General features: G+C 35.7%; 1 protein-coding gene across 1 annotated transcript in view; it reads left to right on the top strand.

Annotated features, from left to right (window-relative positions):
* The window catches only part of RYR2 (ryanodine receptor 2), a 740642-nt gene that overhangs the window by 244254 nt on the left and 474343 nt on the right, over nt 1-22045 (top strand). Inside the window, 1 exon segment of the mRNA XM_036828245.1 lies at nt 19991-20099. Within this exon segment, the coding sequence (XP_036684140.1) occupies nt 19991-20099 (109 nt within the window).

The raw sequence follows: 22045 nt of genomic DNA, 5'->3' as shown, positions 1-22045 counted from the left end.
TATAGGTGTGGGGAACTTGGGACCAAGTTTCAAAATAAAAGGGATGAAGGTTTTCTCTTGGTATTTATTTATATGTATATTATTCATATATAAAGATATAACTGAAAAGGGGAATAATATCAACCATTAAAGAGCCATGTATTTTATGAAAATGTATTTTAACAACAAAGTAAAAAGTATAGACCCTCAAAGGAAAACCTAGTTTTATTATTTGGTTTGTTGCATACCAAAACATAAAATTTGAGACCTACAAGTATCCAGAATACATAGATTACTCCTATCTATGTGAATGATGACCAGAGAAAAAAAGAGATACAAGTGAACAGGCATTTCACAGAAAAGGAAATACAAATGGACCATTATAATATGAAAACATTATCAACCCTCATTATTAATTGGGGAAATACAAATTAAAAGCACAATGAAGCATCATTTCACAGATTGGGAGTATTATTGTTGGTGAGAATGTGGAGCAATAGGAATTTCCACCCAACTCTGGTAGGAATGTATACTGGAAAACTGTGGCTATTTAATAAAATTGAAGGTGTGTGTACAATAATTTAAGATATTCACTCCTAGGCACATATCCTAGTGAGATTTTTACATATGTGCACAAGGAAGCTAAATACTTAGATCATGAGGTTTGAGTTTCATGACTTGCAATGTCCCTGAAAAATATCTAGCAGCTTCTTATTGTGTCTTCTTTAAAAGTGGAAGACAAAAAGTCACATTCTGGGGGGAAAAACACTTATTATCTTAAAACTGGCCGAAATATCAGTAATACTAGGAAACCATGTCACACACAAAGATGTATTTTTGTGCTAGGAAATATTGCTGGAAGACATATGGAAAACATTGCTGAATAAAAAGTGAAAGAAGTATTAGGACTATTATGCAGCATGGGAGACGGGCCATAGAATTGCATTGATTTTGTTTCAATAATGAAAATGCTTAAGAGCTACTTTTAAAAACATTTTGAAATATTACAGAGAAGATTGTGTTCTCAACAGTGAAAAAGTCTCTTGCAAAAGCAGGGATTTGGGTTGGATGAGGATGGTGTTCATGAAGGAAAATGGGCAGATATAACCACTAATGGAGTGGCTGCTTGGCCAGAAATAAAATGAGAATCTTGGGTAAGTTCACAGAATTAGCTCCTTACATGGAATTCACACTTTCTTTCTTAAGCAAGCTATTGAAGCAAAGAAGTTGGAGCCAGAATATAAAATCTTAATGGTACTTTATTTATTTATTTATTTTTGAATTTTATTTATTTTTTATATAGCAGGTTCTTTAATAGTACTTTAAAATGAGATGTGCAGTGGCTACACCAGGGACAGTCTTCTTGTAATTTTGTGTCCAAGTACTTAATTTGAAGGTTTAATTTTACAAAAATTTAACTGTTCCAGACTTGCAGTGATTGATGATTGGGAGCTTTTCATAGCATATTCCCTTGGAGGTATTTCCAGGGTGAAGGTGACATTTTTTACAATGAAAAAGCACCTGTTTTCCAAGTAATCTTACCATGGAGAGAACATTTTGAAAATGGATGTTTGAGTATGTTTTTTAATTACATCAGTATATTGCTGAAAATGATCTAAATGTGTCACGTATATAATCTCTGACATAAGCAGACTTTAAAAAACGTGAATGCCAAAGTTTCTAATTGTTTAAATAATGAGGTAAAGTGAAATTTGAATCCATTTGTTAAAAATATAAAAATAAAACATTGTGTGATTAGTTTAAGAACCGACTGACAACAGGCAAAATGGAGAGTTAGTAGCTGAATTTCAACAAAATCCTTTTATAATTGGTGGATTAGAATGAAGAATAAGAATCCTTTTCCATTTGGATCTGTGCATGTTTGTGACATTTCTTTTGCAGTTTCAAAAGCCATTAAAACAAATTATTGAGATAAACTGAACTTGAAACCAGCCTTCCTATTATTGTATCACAAAGTTTAAATCTTAAGGTTTTAAAAATAATGAAGCATATTTAGTCACATTATATTCATAACCCAAGCAAAAAATGATTTATTATATTACAATTATAATAAAGTTTATAGAAAATATTGTTTATCATATTAATTTTCATTTTTAATCTTTTGTAATATATGTAAGTACTGGAGTACAGATCTGTGATGAACACAGATCACTTTAATATGCTCTTTTTTGCAAATAAATGTTCAAAATATTTGCTTATAGAGTATATGGTAGGCTGAATTGCTGCCACCAATATTCACTTCCTAGTCCCTGCAAGCTGTGAATGCGTTATATGGGAAAAGAGACTTTTCAGATGCAAGTTAAGGATCTTGGAGATAGGAGATTTTCCTGGATTATATTAATTAATTAATTTATTTATTTTTGGCTGTCTGGGTCTTTGTTTCTGTGCGAGGGCTTTCTCCAGTTGCGGCGAGCGGGGGCCACTCTTCATCGCGGTGCGCGGGCCTCTTACTGTCGCGGCCTCTTCCGTTGCGGAGCACAGGCTCCAAACGCGCAGGCTCAGTAGTTGTGGTTCACGGGCCCAGGTGCTCCGCGGCATGTGGGATCCTCCCAGACCAGGGCTCAAACCTGTGTCCCCTGCATTGGCAGGCAGATTCTTAACCACTGCGCCACCAGGGAAGCCCCTGGATTATATTGGTAAATTCTAACTGTATTCACAAGTGTCCTCATAAGAGGGAGGCTCAGAGAGATTTGACTAAAAAAGAGGAGAAGGGGATGTGGAAACTGAAGCGGATATTAGAGTCATGTGCTTTGGAGATGGAGGAAGGGGCCACAAGCCGAGGAACATAGGTGGCCGCTAGAAGCTGGAAAAGGCAGGGTACCAGATTCTCCCTTCAGAGCCTCCAGGAAGAACCAGCCTTGCTCACGTCTTGACTTTAGCGCAGTGGTTTCAGATTTCTGACCTCTAGGGCTCTAAGAGAATAAATTTGTATTGCCTTAAGTGTGTGGTAATTTGTTACAGCGGCATTAGGAAAGTAATATACAGTGTACAAGGAAAGGTTTGGAGACTACTGATATCTACTCCAGTTTCTAACTTAATGAAATTCTCCTGCTCGAGGTCCCTGAAATTAACCTTAGATGTTTCACAGCATCGTGTTTTATTTCATTTTTTTTCTTTCAGTGGCTATCTACCATCATATTGCTGATTTCCTGATGAGTTTCTGAACCAGATCCCAACATTCCACTTTGAATAAAATTTTCAAAAATTCTTTTGAAAGCTTGTATAAATAAGTTAGTGGGAAAATCAAATTTAGAAGTCAAATTCAGAAAAGCAAAAAGTATTTCATATTTCAACATGAATTTTCAAAGGCCAAAATACATTTACATATCCCAATTAGGCATCTTTGAAGATAAAGCTTTACTTAAGAAGTTGAGTTTTTATATTGTCCTTTAAAAATGTGTTTCTAGCTAAAGGTTTAAAGTTACATAGGTAAAACGTGGTAGTAGCCTTACAGGTACTCAGACTGCTAATCTGAATTTGAGCATACTATGACAACTAAATTGCTAGTTTTATTGAGCATATATCAATTCACTGTGAGCTGTTTAAGTTGGTTAGTGTTACAGGTGTAACTTGTAAAAATTTGAGCAACTTAATGCTTAATGATGGGAATGTTTCGTTGAACAGAGATGGAGGTTTTCCTGAAGTCCCTGGTACTTTATGTTGCTTGCTTTTCACTTGCCATTCTGGCCTGGTGCTCTGTCATAAAGGAAATGAAATTGGTTTCCGCAGGAAATGAGATCAGTCTAACAAAGATGCATTTCAGCAGACACCAAAACTTAACTAGGTCATTCATTCTTCAACCACTTATGGGTACAAACATAAACTGTGGTTAATGTGGATGAAATTAATATAAACTGGGATTAGCTTGTAGAAAATAGATGGATGGTTACTTTAATGGGTGATTTTATCATTAAATCTCTTACTAGGATTAAACCTGGCATCAAACATTCAAGTCTATTGTGGTACTTGCCAAATAAAAGATTTAGAAGTGTGTAATTTTTATCACCAAAGAATTTATTCCTGTAAAGATGCAATGAATCTTTCAGGTTAGTAACCTACATGTGAGTGGATTGGGTGTGTATGAATCTTATTTCATTTCCTACAGTAGAGGGTGCTGAAATAATGCAATTAAATTCTGTGTAGATGATTTTGATTGCTTAATGTTCGACCCTATGAAGATATTTTTTCCAATCAGCGTAAATTAGAATTTTTAGACCATCATCAAAATATTACAGTTAGTGTTTGCATTATTTTAACATATGTTTTTCTTTGACAAATCATAGCTACATTATTGAAAACTCATCAGTTAATATTTAAAAAATAATTTAAAAGTATTTCTAGGGCTTATTTACAAATATTTTTTCAGTGGTCTATTTGCAATGAGACAGTACAGGTGTCATGTCACAAAAATGGTTTCTCTTTAATGGACTTTTCTATGAGGCACAGGCAGCACTATTAAGAATATTCAACAAAGTACATAAGAAGTAAGGCATTATTTATGGAGGGTAACACTGTCTCATTAGCTTACAAAGGAGTATGAAAGATACATTGTGTACAAATTGGTGTAATACGTGGCAGTTTGGGTCATCAGGAGATGCTTCATGGATGTGGTTGTATTTGAGCTTGGAGTTGAAGGATGAGTAGAAATTGGACAAAGGCCAAAGTTGGGAAAATGAAATGTATTTGTGAAAAGTAGAGAATTATCTAATTTAGTCTATTGTTGTAAGCATTTAATGTAGGCTGGAAAATTAGGTTGGATCCAGAATATGAATACCAGATAGGGAAACTTGGTCTTAATTTATTAGGCAATGGGATTTTCCCCCCAGCTTTATTGAGGTTGTGATTGACAAACCAACATTGTATATGTTTTAAGGTGTAAACTGTGGTGTTTTGATATATGTATACATTGTGAAATGATTATCACAATCAAGCCAATTAACATATCCCTCACTTCACATGTTACGATCGTTTTTTATGTGGTGAGAGCACTTAAGATCAACTCTCTTAGCAAATTTCAAGTATGCAGTACAGTATTATGAACTATCGTTACCATGCTGTGCATTAGATCTGCAGAATTACTCATTTTGCATAATTGAAACTTACTACTCCTTGATTAACATCTATTTCCCCCAACCCTCAACCCCTAGCAACAACCATTTTCTCTGCTTCGATGAGTTTGACCATTTTTGATTCCACATATAAGTGAGATCATGAAGTATTTGTCTTTCTGGGTCCAACTTATTTCCTTCCACGTTTGTCAGTGTTGTTGCAAATGTCAGAATTTCCTTCTACTTTAAAGGCTAAATAATATTCCGTTCTATATATTTATCACATTTTCTTTTTAAAATAAGCAGGAAATGGTTGGATTTACATTTGCCATTTGTTTATTTTTTATATTCCTCCTTTGTTGTTGGTATTGTTCCTCTGTTTCTCTGTTATTTCCTTATTTTGTGTAAATGGTTAGTGTGCCATGTTGAAACCTTTTTTTTTCCTATATATCTTTTCAGTTACGTTCTTAATAGTTACTCTAGGGATTATAATATGCATTATTTTATTTTGTTTTAACTCATCAATGTAACTTCACAGTCTACTTTGGATTAATACTAATTAATTCCAGCAAAATATAGAAACTTTACTCCACATAGCTTCATTCTCTTTGTACTATTCTTATCATATATATGTATATTATATAGGTATATATGATATACATATCATATATATGGTGTGTGTATATGTGTATGTATATATGTGGTGTATATATATTATATATACATATATAGTGCATTACATCATGTAATTACCATTCTTTTTTAATAGTGAGAACATTTAAGATCTACTCTCTTAGCAACTTTGAACTATATAATACAGTATTATTAACTGTAATTGCTGTGCTGTAGACTGATCCTCAAAATTTACTCATCCTAAACTGGAAGTTTGTACTCTTTGACCAATATCTCCCCTTTTCCCCACCTCTCAGTCCCTGGTAACCACCATTGTAGTCTCTGTTTCTGAGTTTGGCTTTTCAAAATTCCTTATCATATAACATTTGTCTTTCTCTGTCTGATGTCTCATTTAGCATAAGACCCTCAAGCGCCATCTTTGTTGTTGCGAACGGCAGTATTTCCTTCTTTCTCAGGGCTGAATAATTCTCCATGGTTTGTGTGTGTATAAATATATACGTATATATTTATATATATATTTCACATCTTCTTTTTCCACTTACCATTTATTCATTGATGGACAATTAGATTGTTCCCTTATCTTGGCTGTTTTGAAAAATGCTGCAGTGAACCTGGGAGTGCAGATATCTCCTTGAGATCCTTTGGATCTATATCCAGAAGTGGAGTTACTGGATCATATGGTAGATTTTTCAAAAATTTTTCTTTATACTGTTTTCCATAGTGTCTGCACCAATTTAAGTTCCTACCAGCAGTGTTAAAGGGTTCCCTTTTCTCCATATCCTTGCGAGTATTTATTTCTTGTCTTTTTGATAATAGCCATTCTAACATGTGTGAGGTGATATCTCATTGTGGTTTTGATTTGCATTTTCCTGATGATTAGTGATGTAGAACACTTTTTCTTCTACCTGTTGCCCATTTTTATGTTTTCTTTGGGAAAATGTCTATTCACTTCCTTTGCCCATTTTTAAATTATATTGTTTGCAATTGAGTTATATACGTTCTTTATACACTTCGGATATTAATCCCTTGTCAGAGATATGATTTACCTTTTCATTTTGTTGATGGTCTTATTTACTGCGTAGAAGCTTTTTACTTTGATGTAATCCCACTTGTTTATTTTAACTTTTGTTGCCTTTGGTTTGGTGTCAAATTCAAAAAATTATTCCCAAGACTAATGTCAAGAAGCTTACCCCCTATGTTTTCTTCTAGGAGTATTAATGATTTCAGGTCTTACCTTCAAGTCTTAAAACCATCTCAATTTGATTATTTTTGTGTGTGGTGTGTAAGATAGTGGTTCAGTTTCATTCTTTTACATGTGGCCATCCTGTTTTCCCAGCACCATTTATTGAAGAGATTATCCTTTCCCTATTAAATATTCTTGGTTTCATTGCTGTAGATGAATTGACTATGTATGCATGGATTTATTTCTGGGTTTCTATAATGTTCAATTAGTCTATGTGTCTTTTTATGCCAATACCATACTGTTTTGATTACTATAGCTTTGTAATGTACTTTGAAATCAGGGATCGTGCTGCCTCCAGCTTTCTTCTTTCTCAAGATAGCTTTGGCTATTTGGGGTCTTTTGTAGTTCCATATGAGTTTTAGGATTGTTTGCTCTATTTGTATGAAAAATGGAATTGGAATTTTGATAGTGATTGCATTGAATCTATAGATCACTTTAGGTAGTGTAGATATTTCTACAGTATCCTTCTTCCAATCTTTGAGCACAGAATGTCTTTCCATTTATTTGTGTTTTCTTCAGTTTCCTTTAATAATGTTCTATAGTTTTCACTGTACAGATCTTTCACCTTCTTGGTTAAATTTATTCCTTAGTATTTTATTTTATTTTTGCTGCAGTTGTAAACTGGGATTTTAAAAAAAATTTTCTCTCTAATAGTTTGTTGTTACTGTGTAGAAACACAACTGATTTTTATGTATTGAAATTGTATCCTGAAAGTTTATTTATTTATTAGTTCTAACGAATTTTTGGTGCAGTCTTTAAGATTTTTGATATATAATATTAGTCATCTGCAAATAGAGAGAATTTTACTTCTTCCTTTCCGATTTGGATGCCTTTTTTTTCTTTTTCTGGACTAATTGCTGTGGTTACGACTTCCAGTCCTATGATGAATAAAAGTTGTTGAGAGTGGGCATTCTTGTAAGGCAACTGTGGTAGCAATAAATTCTCCATCCTTATTTATGTTGGAATGTATTTATTTTACATGTTTGAAAAAAAGTTTAGCTCGATATTGAATTTTTGGTTGACAGTTTTTTTCTTTCAGCTCTTTGAATAAGTCATCAGCTGCCTTCTGTTCTCTCTTGATTCAGATGAGAAGTCAGCAATTAATCATATTGTGATGAGTAAATTTTTGTCTTGCTGCTTTAAATATTTTCTTTTTTTTGTCTTTGACTCTCAGTAGTTTGAGTTTGATGTGTCTAGGTGTGAATCTCTTTGTGTTTATCCTACTTCGGTATTTTTATGCTTCTTGGATGTTTAAACTAATGTTTTTCTTTAAATTTTGGAAGTTTTGGACCATTATTTCTTCAAATATATTTTCTGTTGTTTCTCTCCTGTTGTTCTGGGACTCCCATTACATGTATATTATTCCATAGGTTTTTTTAAAAATTAATTAATTAATTTATATTTGGCTGTGTTGGGTCTTCGTTTCTGTGTGAGGGCTTTCTCTAGTTGCGGCAAGTGGGGGCCACTCTTCATCGTGGTGCGCGGGCCTCTCACTAACGGCCTCTCTTGTTGGGAGCACAGGCTCCACACGCGCAGGCTCAGTAGTTGCGGCTCACGGGCCTAGTTGCTCCGCGGCATGTGGGATCTTCCCAGACCAGGGCTCGAACCCGTGTCCCCTGCATTGGCAGGCAGATTCTCAACCACTGCACCACCAGGGAAGCCCCTATTACATAGGTTTTTGAGGCTCATTTAATTTTTTTCCTGTTTTTATTTTGTCTGTGTATTTCTGATTGAATAATTTCTATTAAATGATCTTTGAGTTCACTGATTCTTTGTCCTTTCATTTTAAATCTGCTCTTGGACCCCTCTAGCATATTTATTATTTTAGTTATTATACTCAAATCCATTTGGTTCTCTTTGTGTAATTCCTGTATCTTTATTGAGCATTTCTATTCATTGACTAATTATTATCATACTTCTCTTTATTTCTCTAAACATTTTTCCTGTAGTTCTTTAAATATATTTGTACTTTTTTTTTAACTTTATTTTATTTTATTTATTTTTGGCTGCGTTGCGTCTTCGTTGCTGTGCATGGGCTTTCTTTAGTTGCGGTGAGTGGGGTCTACTCTTCGTTGCGGTGCACGGGCTTCTCATTGTGGTGGCTTGTCTTGTTGCAGAACATGGGCTCTAGACGCGCAGGCTCAGTAGTTGTGGCACTCGGGCTTAGTTGCTCCGTGGCATGTGGGATCTTCCCGGACCAGGAATCAAACCCATGTCCCCTGCATTGGCAGGTGGATCCTTAACCACTGCACCACCAAGGAAGTCCCTATTTGTATGTCTAAAGTTTTCTTTGAAGCCTTTATCTGCTAATTTCAACATCTGGGGATACTCACTGACAGTTTCTCTTGACTGTTTTTTCTCTCAGTATAGGTTACACTTTACTGTTTTTTTGTTTCTTTGCCTGTGCCACTTTTTTTTTTGTTAAAACTGGACTCTTTAGATATTATATTGTAGGAACTCTAAATTCTGGTATTTCTCCACTGAAGGTTGTTGTTCCAGTTTTTGTTTGTTTGTTTGTTGTTTAGTAACTTGCCTGGGCTAAGAAGGTGGTGGTTGCTGTTTTTGTTGGTTTGTTTATTGTTTAGTAACTTTCCTGTGAGATGTCTCCCCTATGATGTGTTGTCATTGATGTCACTGCTCCATTTTTTTTTTTTCATTCTTTTATTTTAGCCTGCTTCTTAAAGGTTACCCTGTTTCTGCATAGCTTAGAGTTAAGGCAGTGATTGTACAGAGGTTGCACTCAGGTACTTCAAACAGTAAGAGTTCTGTTCTCTGCATATGGACCTGTGTATGGGTAGAGAAGCACATGAGAAGTTCAGGTTATCTAATATCTGTTCCAGATTTGCTTTCTGCGAGTTCTTTGTGTCTTTCTTATGTACATGCTACTTCAGAGTTAGCCAGGAGTGTGTGAATAGTTTGGAACTACTCTGCATGCTTCAACTTTAGTCAGGAATATACTGAGTGAGGCTAGAAGAGCTGTTGAGTTTCCCTGGAAAGTGTCACTTTCACATACAATGCATTGTGCATGGCATCTGCTCCAAATCAAGTGAGCCCCCTTTCATAAGGTGGCACAGCTTCTGGTCCTCCCAGCCTACCCCACACCACATTCCTGCAGGAGCTGCACATCAGCTGAGCTGTGGGGAGATGGGAGCAGCCTTCAGAAATAGCACCACAGACTCTTACTGTTCTTACCTGAAGTTCAGCAGTTTTCAAGCATAAAAGTTTGTCATATTTTTTTATGCCTCTGGTTAAGTCCCACAGCTCTGAAAGGTTATTCTTGTCAATTTTAGCCAGCTTGCTTTCTAGGGAGAGGATTTGCCAACCTCCTCACTCAGTCATAAGGGGAAGTCCCTATAATTTCTTTAAAAAATGTAGCTCATTAAGTCTTTTTATCTTTCCTGAATTGATCCTTGAACATAAATAGTGTCACACTGTGGCTTTCATACATCATGTACACAGCTGCTAGAGTTATCTTCGTTAAAATATCCTTTGTGTTATTTCTTTGTGTTACTGATAGCTCCCTTCTGAACTAAATTATGTGTTAGGTGAGATGGAATTTTTGGTCACCCAAACTGTATTTGTATTCTGTTACCTTAAGCTATATGTTTATAGATTATGTGGTTTAATAGGACTCTGGAGTATGTCCAGATCACCTAAGATTATTTCAGGGTTAAGTCTCACAGATACAGTTTTAGTTTCAGTTCTATATAACATACCTGAAGTATCTCTCCTGACTTAGTTTTCTAATTCTACTATATACCTCTCTCGTCAAGATTCTTCAACCAGAAAATATCATATCTTCCTTTGACATGATGACTCATGTCTTCAGACAACAAGGGAAAGATCCCTATATCCAGATATACCCACAAGGCATCATCTAGGAAGGATCACTATTTTAATGCCTTATTACACTTTTGCTTTTGCTAATACATTGCCAGAGGGGCTCATACCAGGTTATGAACTTATGAGATGTCTCTCAAGCGAAAGTCATGGAGTTTGTGGTATTCATGGCTCTGATTCTATGTGTGAGTTCTTTTAGAGCATGTACACTGTCGCATTGAAGTTTAATTTATCAATAATAAAACTATTACCACAAATGTACAGGAAAACAAAAAGAAAAAAAGAACAGCTAATAATCAGGCTAATATTACCTTGAGGGGGACAAGGTGATATATGGGTTTTAGGCTAAGCAGATATGCCTCTTAATAGTTTCTGGTTTAGATCGAGTCATTTAATTTTGTCACTCACCATTTACTCATTTCTAAAGTGAAGATAATAATAATACTTCTCTTATAGAGTTGTGGTGAGAATTAAGACCTAGCACACAGAGGATGATTTAAAAGTCATGTAGCCATTATTATTTACATAATTGTGTCTACACAGTTATTTCTTAATTCTTGAAACTGTGTAGAAATTCCATGCGAGCAAAATCCTAGTAAGAATTCCAAGGTGTTGACTGTCTCCATCTGAGTCTGCTTGGAGTTTCAGTTTTGAGGTTCCAAGTGGTATTACTGAGTTGATTCCAGCTTAATTTGTTCAGACTGATACTGAGTAATTAATTTAGCTCTTGCCATTTTAAATTAATTTAGATGAAATTATCCAGCACACTTTCATGGAATGAGATACCCACAAAGAGCGAGATGGTTGTATGTTTATGCCTGGATAAATCGGCACTGTGTTACATCGTTAATTAAATTTGAAGACATCATCTTTGCCTGCATAACTTGATGTGGAAGCCATAATTCTCGTTTTCACTTTTTTCTCCTCCTTTTGACTTTTCGTAGTGCTCTAGGTGAGTCAGAACCTGTTGATTGCCCGTATCCACAAGTTTGTGTGAATTGTTCCCTTTCTTTAAGCAGATTATGAGACAAGGCAGTATGGATGTCGTGACAGAGGTCATATGTCAGATGATTAGGTTGACCTGGTTATGGTAAAAATTATTTTTTTCTCAAATACTTTTAGGCAACGAACTTATGAATTGATTCTACCTAAATCTCCTTTTCACAGAACTCCCCGAAGACAACTCTATGGATCACTGGAAATTTTCACTGGGGGATCCACCAAGTTGGATCACTGTCTGTGGTTCACTGGGATCTTGCAGGGAGGCAAGGCTGAGATGTCACAGATTCTGATATCTGACAAATACTTGGGCCATACATTATTTTTGCCAAAACTATTTTTGTGTACTCGATATCATGACACTGCCAATTGCTTACAACATATGTAATGAATATGTAGATATTTTACTAATTCTTCTTTAAAAAAAATTTTATTTATTTGGCTGCGCCGGGTCTTAGCTGCAGCACACGGGGTCTTAGCTGTGGCATGCGGGATCTTTGTTGCCTGCGTGTGGGGATCTTTTAGTTGCGGCATGCAGGCTCTTAGTTGTAGCATGTGGGATCTAGTTCCCAGACCAGGGATCAAACCTGGGCCCCCTGCATAGGGAGCGCAGAGTCTTAACCACTGGACCACCAGGGAAGTCCCTATTTTGCTAATACTTAAAAAAAGACTCGAGTAGAGTGAAACTTTGCTCCAAAGTAATTTGTGGGTAGTTGAACTATAGCAGTGGTTCCACTATTTCCACTGATTTATTTCTTCTTGTGGTTTGTTTATTCATCTGTTTATTCAGATGTTTACTCAGCTCTGAACTCTGAATTTAGTGGTGAAGCGCCATAGCTTTTTTAACAGCAGATTTCTCAATTTGAGCCCAACTTCCTGGAACATCATTGTGATATATGACTAGAAATTATGTGCTTTACATGCAAATTAGGCAAGTGGCCCATCACCTAGAGTGTGGAGAGTTGGTTTGTTAAGCTTTTATTGAGATTGTGACAGATAGATGGGTTTGACTTAGCAATGTTCAAAAGCAGGAGGCTACATCCAATGAATCATTAGTAGCACATTTGATTTGTAACATACCTGCATATCATCTTGAGGCTCAATTCATAGCAGAAGCCTTTCCTTTGGTTTCCTTTTGAGTGTCTTGCTTTCAAAATACCAAATATGTGTGTTCTCACCAACAGTGGCTCCCAGTTAAGATATGTGTGAACAGAGTTGACCTAATACAATATTCCTGTTATGATATTAGAAGGAGAGAGGTCATGCAGGGTGGAATGTCAAACTAGTATACCTCCAGATTTGCATTGGCACATTTGAGTCGGCTGAATATTAAAATAATTAGAAAAATAAGGTAGACTGGCATATCTACTTAATATGATGTTTAAAGAAGATTGTATTACAGAAGATGTATGCCAAGGAGAAACATGAACACTGAGCAAATCATATGAAACCCTATTAATTCACTAGGGATTTTCATAATTAACTGCTAAGTTGGCAGAGCTGTGGCTCTTTGTAGTGGTGATGTACTGCTAATTACCACTTGTTTAACGTGCTAACAAATCCTTCCTGACTTGGACCTATGTTGTTAAGAATGGCACATGGAATGACTTGAGCTTTTCTGAAGAGATTCAAAGGCTTGAGACGTGGGGAAACCCAGGCATATCCGTTTCATCTGCTACGATCACATTTTACTTGTCTTTCAAAAAGCTGATCTCTGAATGAAGAAAGAATTTATCCTGTGATTGACGCAGGATACATATTTCCTTCTCTAAGACAATGTTCTGTTACTCTTTGGTGCAAAGTGGGATGAAGAGAAAAAGAATATGACAAGAAAAACTACCCGGAACTATGAACTCTCACAGAAAGTGTGAAAGTCTGGCAATAACCACATTTCCAGGCTGGGGAAATGTTATGATTGGAATTTTGAAGACGTATAAAGAGGAAAAAGTGAACTAAGATTTTCCTTATATCCAACTTGATATTTCTTTTCTAAAGTAGTTCATATAAGTCAGTGAGATACAGCATCATAATTATATTGGAATTGTAGGACATACAAACATTTTAAAGGATACTGTGCCCTGTATGGTAGGTGTGATTTTGCCTGTTTCATGTCTTCAGTTGGCAACTTCAACAACAACAACAACTTTATTTTTTGGAGAAGTTTGATATCTCCATAGCTCGTGGACATGTTGACCCTCAGTGGATATGGTGTCTTGCCAAAGGCCACTCAGCAGATGAGTGGCTGAGAAAAAACAAACCTGCATCAACTTCAGACCATCTGTTCCGCTCCAAAGAATCCTGTCTTCACATTTCTTGGTAGAAGACAAGCTTTTCTCTTAATTTATATCTCTGTGATTCTGGCTTTCAGTGTGAGATAGATTTTTTTTAATTAGGCAGAGAAAATTATATTTTGTTGGGATTTTCTAGTTTGTAATGCTTTGCTTTTCTTATTTGGACTTCAGAACTCTTCTTTGAAGTGTGATAAGTATATTGCCGATTAATGGATGGGGAAGCTCAGACTGATTTACCTGGGATCCCTTGGCTGGTTATGCATTGACTCGGAATCCCATGTCCTTTGGTACAGTGACCTGCCCATTTGCTTATGCTGTCAAACTATCAAGATTTAATACCTCATTAATTTTCAAAATACATTTTGAGATATCTCTGTGTTACTCTGAAGGTTATTTGGTGCACAACTGAAACGCAGTGTAAAAAGGTAAATTAACTTGTCTTCATATTAGAAACTTAAGATTATGAAAACAAAAACCAAAGTAAAGATCCACCATTAGGGCTGTTACTACTGTGTCCCTATAGTCTCATTTGTTTAATTTTCCAGAAATAGGTGAAATCGTAGTTTGAGGTCAACTCTTCAAACATTGAGCACTTTCTTTTGCAAGTCATCGTTTTAGACTGGTCATGGTGGGATGGGAGAGTGAGGGTCCAAGTTTGAATAACAATGTTTCGTAGTATTAATGTTGAACCAATCTTCAGGAGGCATATGGCTTGTCTAGATCCTTTAGCTGTCATGAAGAATGAAGTAGATAGAGATCTATTAACAGAAAATGATCTTCAATACATATTAATAAATTAAAATATGTAATTTACACAAAGTGAGCCCGTTAATGGGAAAAGCCAATCTATATACTTCTATGTGAGCATACATATGTATGCAAATGCATAAAAAAAGGCCTGGAAAGATGTACATGTGAAAGCTCATCCAGCTCCCATGTGGTTATGCCTGGGAGGGAGAGTATGTATAATTAAATTTGGAAAGAGAGGATTTTAAAAAGTTTTCAGTATTGTTTGAATTTTCACCAAGGAAAATGTTTTTATATGTGATTTTATTTATGTGTGATTTAAAAATATGAAATAGTTTTCCACTGGTGGAGACCTGGAGATGGATATGTCACGCTGAGGGGGAGAAAAGTATGAGCAAAGGCATCAAGACCTTAAAATGGAGTGGTATGTTAGTATGCAATTTCTACACAGTGATAACAAGAGAGGTGGTCTGCTGTAGCTTATATAGCCCCAAATTATTGTTTGCAGTTCAGTTAAGTCAATGACATGTTTCAATAGGTTTGTAAGTGAGTTAGGCAGATACATCTGTGTATGCCAAATGGTTCGCTGGATACGGCGGTTGGAAACCTAATTAATTTCACACACACTCTCCAGTGCCAACAAAGCCAGATGCTACGTTGTGGTTATTCTTGAGAATTTTTTTACCTGTAAGATTAGGTAATGTTTGTCAGGCAGGGAAGAACGGGGACCAGTTTGTATTTTAAAAAGAAGAGAAGACACACAGCCATGCTGCTTGCTTAAGGTTTGTTACCTTTGCCAAAGCACACCTAGCCTCACCAAATTGGTCTTGTCTCCATATGAAAAGCATTATGAACCTCCTGCCTGCCTGCTTTGGGCTCTGGGCAGCCTAGATACACATTTAGACAGACCGAAGTGTATACTTTCTCTGGTTAAATTTTGTATGAAAAATAAGTGTAATGTTTAAGAGGCAGGTAGGTGTACAGGCTGAGCAGTAGTTCTTTGTTTCATGTTCTGATGTGGTCTATTTTGAAGCACCTGTAAGGTAAAACATATATTACATAAGGGTTTATTTCATGGTTTGGGAGCACACTCATTGTAAGGGCACGTAAAGTTCTTTCAAGTTGAAGTTCTAAAAATTAAAATTCTCAGTAATAGTACTTGAGTAAAGAAAAAGACTAAGGAAAAGATGGTAACATGCAAAAGCTTGCGAATTGAAGTTCCCACTACAGCTGTATATAGACTGTTATACTTTATCTCTTGTGCCTGGTGTTAGGGGCCATTTAGTTGGTCTTTAATGAATGAGACCCTTTGTTTTCCACTGACAACTTTATTTTGGGGAAATGGGAACAAAGCCTTAACATAAATGCTGCAGTGTGGTTTAACTCTAAAAATGTCAGGGTTATTTGAAGAAATATACATCTAAATTAAGAAATACTTTTAGTAGTTTACTTTAAAAAGTGACAAGTAGTTACTTTTAAAAAGTAACAAGTTTTGGTAATGATTCTGTTGCCTAGAACAACCTGACGTTTTTCTTTGCAGTAAAAGAAACTAACAGTGCAAAGCTCTGATTTGTATTGTTTCAAGTTTTACTGACAGGGGTAAAACTTTTTTCTTTTTTTAACTGCTCAGCTTTTCTGTTACATTTATGTGTGTTTTGATGGGGGAGGGGGCAAAGAGAGAGCAATAAAGATGGGTCCAAAAAAAGATGGGTAGAGTCTCTGAGAGAGAATTGTCTTTGCTGATTGTCTGTTCATTTATTCCTGTTAAACCCCACTATCTGTAACAAGTATGTCGCTCTGTGAAAAAAGGAAATTTGTTTGGCAGGATTAATTCATTTCAGAGCCATGTGGTTTTCAAAGATCTTTAAAATAAATGTAAGATATTCCAGTGATTCATACTTTAACACTTTGATTAAAGTGAAGTAGGAAACAATTTAAATATACCCAGTATGTAAACTTTTCAATATTACCAGAAAGTGCCTTTTCTTGAAAATAACTAGAACATTTTAGATGTTATGAACAGGTGCATAGTTAATGCTTTGACTTTTCAAACAAGACTTCTCTAAAACAGAATCCATTTAAGAACCAATTTTAAGAAATGAGTGGTGCTTCATAAATGCCACAAATGGAGAGAAATGACAATATGCAAAACTAACTAATGACAATGGCTCGCTTATTTTGAGTTCTTGTTATGGTCTTGACACTGTGATAAGCTCTTTACTTAGATTATCTCATTTATTTTTTCACAGCAACCCTATGAGGATGGCATAATTATTATCCCATTTTTCAGGGAAGGAAACTAAAGATTAGAAAAGTTAATAGCTCGTACGTAGTGAGGCCAGGATTCTTGCTTAGGTGATCTGTTTATAGAATCCAATCTCTTAACTATTATAATACACTGATTCTAAAGCAATTCATGAATATTGGTCTGAAATCAGTTCAGTGGTGTGTTGGCAATGGCTCTTAGAGTTTCCTGAGAGCTAATTGTTACATATTTAGCAGTTTTGTGAGCTGATTTGTAAACTTTTATACTTTGAAACCAGCCATCATTGGAGTATTTACACTACAGAAATGGGCAAGTCAGTGCTTTTTATTTTTAGGAATTGGTTCACCAGCACACCGTTTCTTAACATAGTTCTCTACCAGTGCTATTTGTCAAAGTGTAGCTTCCAAACTCTCACAGTTTAAATGGATATGAATGGAATAAACACTTACCTCAATCAATTTTTTCCCAGTAGCATTTGTCTTAGTGTGATGAATTGTTATTAATATAGTTGGAACTGAGAATATTAAATTTAAAAGAGCTTATCCTGAACTTCACAGTAGAAGAGAGTCCCTTTCCAAGCTTCCAATCTTTTATCTGAGGATTTTGGAAAGAAAGCCCTTGTCTGCTGACTGCTGTCAATGGAAACAATCAATAAACATTCTATAATCGGAATAGAAAAGAGATTTATTTGAGCCAGACTGAGGACTGTAGCCCAGGAGACAGATTCAAGAAACACTTGAAATGTGTTCTTCTAGACTACAAAATGGGGGGAGGCTTATATAGGCAAAATCCACAAAGTTACATAAGTGGTTTGCCAATTATAATTGGAGCTGGCAAGAAGTAAGGGCGCTTGTTAAGCCAGGATCGGTTGAGGTGTGAAATGGTTGAATAGCTACAAGGGGAGACCTTGAGACTATAGGGGTGCCGCTGGCAGCTGCACAGATCTTATCTTGTTTTGAGAACAGATCTTGTTCTGAGAATGGCTGGTGAGGTCCCTGGGTCTGATACAGTTGAGAAAATTCAGGTTCTCAGTAATACAGGAATTTGTCTGAAACCACATCCACAGTGGTTATCTGGCTCCATTTTGAATGCCTGAACCACAGTTTTATATCTTGTGAGAACAAAGGACAAATGTTAAACAGGGGTGCATCCCTTCAAGGTTTCAAAAGAGAAAGATCAGCGCATACACAGCAACTCAGCATGACCTTGCTGTCTGGGAAGGGGACCTCATCTCTGAAGGAGTACTAGCATTGGCATTGTAGGGATAGAATGCCCCCATTTCCTATCTTCAAAGTGGACATTCTAAACAATCTGGTAAATGCATTTTAAAAAAATGGTCAAAGCAGATGTACAATGCATGTTTGACAGACCAATGCATGCCATTGCTAACTATTCCAGTTAGCATGACGTTCAAGCCAAATCATGCATACGCCAGAATGACTTCCCCATACCTCGACGTGTGAAATTTTCTTGCATTACCGCAGAGTATAAAAGTAGTAGCTGCACCCAGATTTGAGAGATTCCTTTGACTACTAGCTGAGATAGTTTGAGGAGTAATGGAAAGAAATTGGGCTGGGGGCCACAGAAGCCCATGATAAGAGGATAGAGGAATTCAGAAAACAAAAGTTCATTAAAAAATAAAACAAAGCAAAACAAAACATGGGTGCCAGGAAGGTTTGTGGGGTATGAGTAACTAGTGATTATATGCTTCTTTTATCCATAAAATAATCTTTAACTTTAATTTTAGAACCCTGGTACCTAATCTTTCCTAGAAACCATAAAGCATCATTCTCTGCTGATGAGGATCTTTTTATTGATAGTGGCTCAATTTAGTAAATACTTAAACACTGTACATTGTAATTCTGATGCATTGCATCAGGTTATCAATTTATCCTCCTAATGTTCTTTTTAAGAAGACATATTCTCGCTTGTGTTTTGTGTTTAATGTATTTGTAATGTTCTTCTGTTGTGAAAAGGCTCCTTTGAACATCTTCCCATACCCAGCTGGATTGCCTCCTGGGTCCTGCTTATCTAAAGTAAAAGCATGCATGCACAATAATGCATTTGTTCCTAATTGGGATAGTTCTTTCTAACTTGACAGTCGGCTCTTATCCTGTTTCCTTCACCCCCTTAGTAGTTACTTGTTGGGATTTTCAGAATTTATGGGGTTATTACTGGATTGGAATGGAAGTTGATGGAAGGAAATAGAAAGGAAAAGGAATGAGTGAGAAAATAAAGCAATACATAGACACCGAATAGAAGTCAAATTATTGCATCCGAAGTTAGAGGCCAGATATGATACCCAACTTGAGTAAGACAAGCTAATCGTTGTCTTTGTGGATAAGGGCAAGCCTGTGTAAATCAATATTTTATACCAATCAATTTTATGTTTGCTTAACTTCACTGTTAATTTGAGTAAAGTATTTTTCTGTCCTTTTAATTTTTTTATCAGCGAAGTACTTGATAGACTAGAAATGAATGCTCTAGAGTCAGAGAAGTCTGGCTTTTTAGTCCCGGCTTGAAAAATTTAGTAATTGTGACTTTGGAAAAGTAACCTAACTTCTCTATATTCTTGTCCACACAATAATAGTAATAATCCTTACCGTGGATGACCACAGGAGTTATTGATAAAGCTCCGAGTGCAGTGCCTAATCAGAGTAGGCACTCAATAAATGATGGTAGCTTATAGTTATCCATAAATTAAAATGTGGATTAAGTGTGAGCGGTATAGACAATGTATTTGGATGATTTGGGAGCTCGTATTAGAGAATTGACAAGTACTCTTTCTTCTTTCTGTGAAAGAAACTGAAGTATAATAAGGTAAATTGGGTCTGGATGATTGATGATGATGGTGGTGGTGGTGGTGGTGGTGGTGATGTTGACGACGATGATGATGATGGCGGCTTTCCTTCTTTCTGCACAGAATGTCCCCCCAGACCTCTCCATCTGCACCTTTGTGCTGGAACAGTCCCTCTCTGTCCGGGCCCTGCAGGAGATGCTGGCTAACACTGTGGAGAAGTCACAAGGGGCAAGTACTTAATTTATGTTGTCTTGCAGTATTTTAATGAACTCAGCTACTATATGAATGATTTCTTTCACAGGTTTTGGAGATTTTCTTTTGACTAAAATATGTAAATGCCTTTTAGTTGTGATTTTCTTAAGTTTGCCTTTCTGCTTCATCCAGCAGATCTGTCGATGTCCTAAAGAACTTAAAAAAATCCTTCCTCAGGGAGATCTGTGTCCTTGAACCTCATGCTTATGTCAGTGGTTACAATAGAATCTTCTACTTGAGCGTTTGTGTTTCTAACGTTTTTGGAGCTGTTATTTTGACTCTTTCAATTAATTGCTTTTTGCATGGCTGTCATTTTATCTTTATTTCATTCTCAAATGCCTCTAACCATGTGACTGTGTCCTAAGCTTCTTTATGGCAAGTAAAATTTCATGGCACTCTTATATATTTGAAGTAATGAAATTATAGTGTTACAGCTTTATTCAGTTGTAATTTTGCAAATAGCTAATCATTTTCTTCTGAAAATTGAAATTTTTATTCTGTCCCCTAATGCAAACATTTTTCTTTGAACGCTTATTTGGTAATTTAAATTATGTTCCATTCTATGCTGTGAGTGATTTCTGGGCTGCTACCCATTCTTAGCCAATTCATTAAATTTTAGAATTGAGCAGGAGCATGAATGGTCAAATTTTTGTTTCCTGTTTATTTGTTTGCTTGTTGCTATAATTACTGCAGCGTATGGTTTAATAAGCTATACTATTTCCAGGAATAAAACTGAACATTTTTATTTGCCATTATTGGTCCATGTGTGCTGCTTTGTTGTTAATCATTGCTCCGGTTTGGATAAGTAAAGAGATTAAAAAATGATAATATATGGTTTAACAGAAAATGAGTGATCAATTCTGATGTAATGTATTTTCATTAGCCTTGTAGTTTTTTAAATTTTAGTGTCATGCAGCTTAGGACTTTAATTGGTTGGTACATTAATTTTAAATTAATTTAAAATTTTAATACTATATGACATATATGTATGTATGTATGGAGGAGAAAAGTACGTTTGTAAGTATGGAGGAGAAACTTTAGTGATCTTTATTTGATATTAGACTAACAGCTTATTTTTAAAAAGATCCAAATATGTTATGCGTATTTTAATTTTTCAAGTTCATTTTTGGTTACAGCAGTTTGAAATTAAGGTATTAAACTATATAAGGTTAAAAAAATGTTTTTTCTGTTTTTTAATGCAGTGCTTTTGGATTATGCTTGAATCAAAGAGGAATAAAACATTTCTCAGTTTAACTAGTTTTCTTTCTACCTGGAATAACCCCTCCTGATTTTTAAACATCACATATCAACTTTGAAATTCAAATCTGTCTTTACAAAGGAAAATCCGTTTTCTTTTGCATGAGCATCTAGAAAAGTGTGTATTGTCATTTCACTTATCTTTGTAGATACCAACTTATGATTAAATTCCCATAAATTTAATTTTGATATTGCTAAGCTGCTTTTTCTAAATTTAAACTTTTGAGAAGATGTCTTAACCTCCCTAGAATCATGGCGTTGGATTAGGCAAGCTCTCAATTTTCTGTGTGTATAGGAAGTGTTGAAAATACTATTTTTGGACTTAATGTTTTGAAGATACTTATTAGAATTTCTGCCCCCCCCCCCGTATATTTATTTAGCTGAATTTTATTTTGAGTTGTACTCCGTCTAGAAAGTTTCTATCAGAGATAAAGTGGTAATTTATATGATATGTGGAATACCATTTATAAAGACCAGCGTAGCTACCATAAGACATTAATTAGAAAAGAAAACTTGAGAAAAACCTGCTACTGGAAAGGAACATATTTCATTGAGCCAAATCTCACTTTCAAGCTAGTAACTTTTAGGAAGAAACCACCGTCAAATAGCTCCAGAGGAAACTGTATCTGGGGGAAAGAAGGATTCTTAGACTGCAAAGGAGTTTTGATT

The sequence above is a fragment of the Balaenoptera musculus genome, chromosome 16 (genome assembly GCF_009873245.2).
Source record: "Balaenoptera musculus isolate JJ_BM4_2016_0621 chromosome 16, mBalMus1.pri.v3, whole genome shotgun sequence".
NCBI classification, from domain to species: Eukaryota; Metazoa; Chordata; class Mammalia; order Artiodactyla; family Balaenopteridae; genus Balaenoptera; species Balaenoptera musculus.
This window is presented reverse-complemented; position numbering and strand designations above follow the sequence as displayed.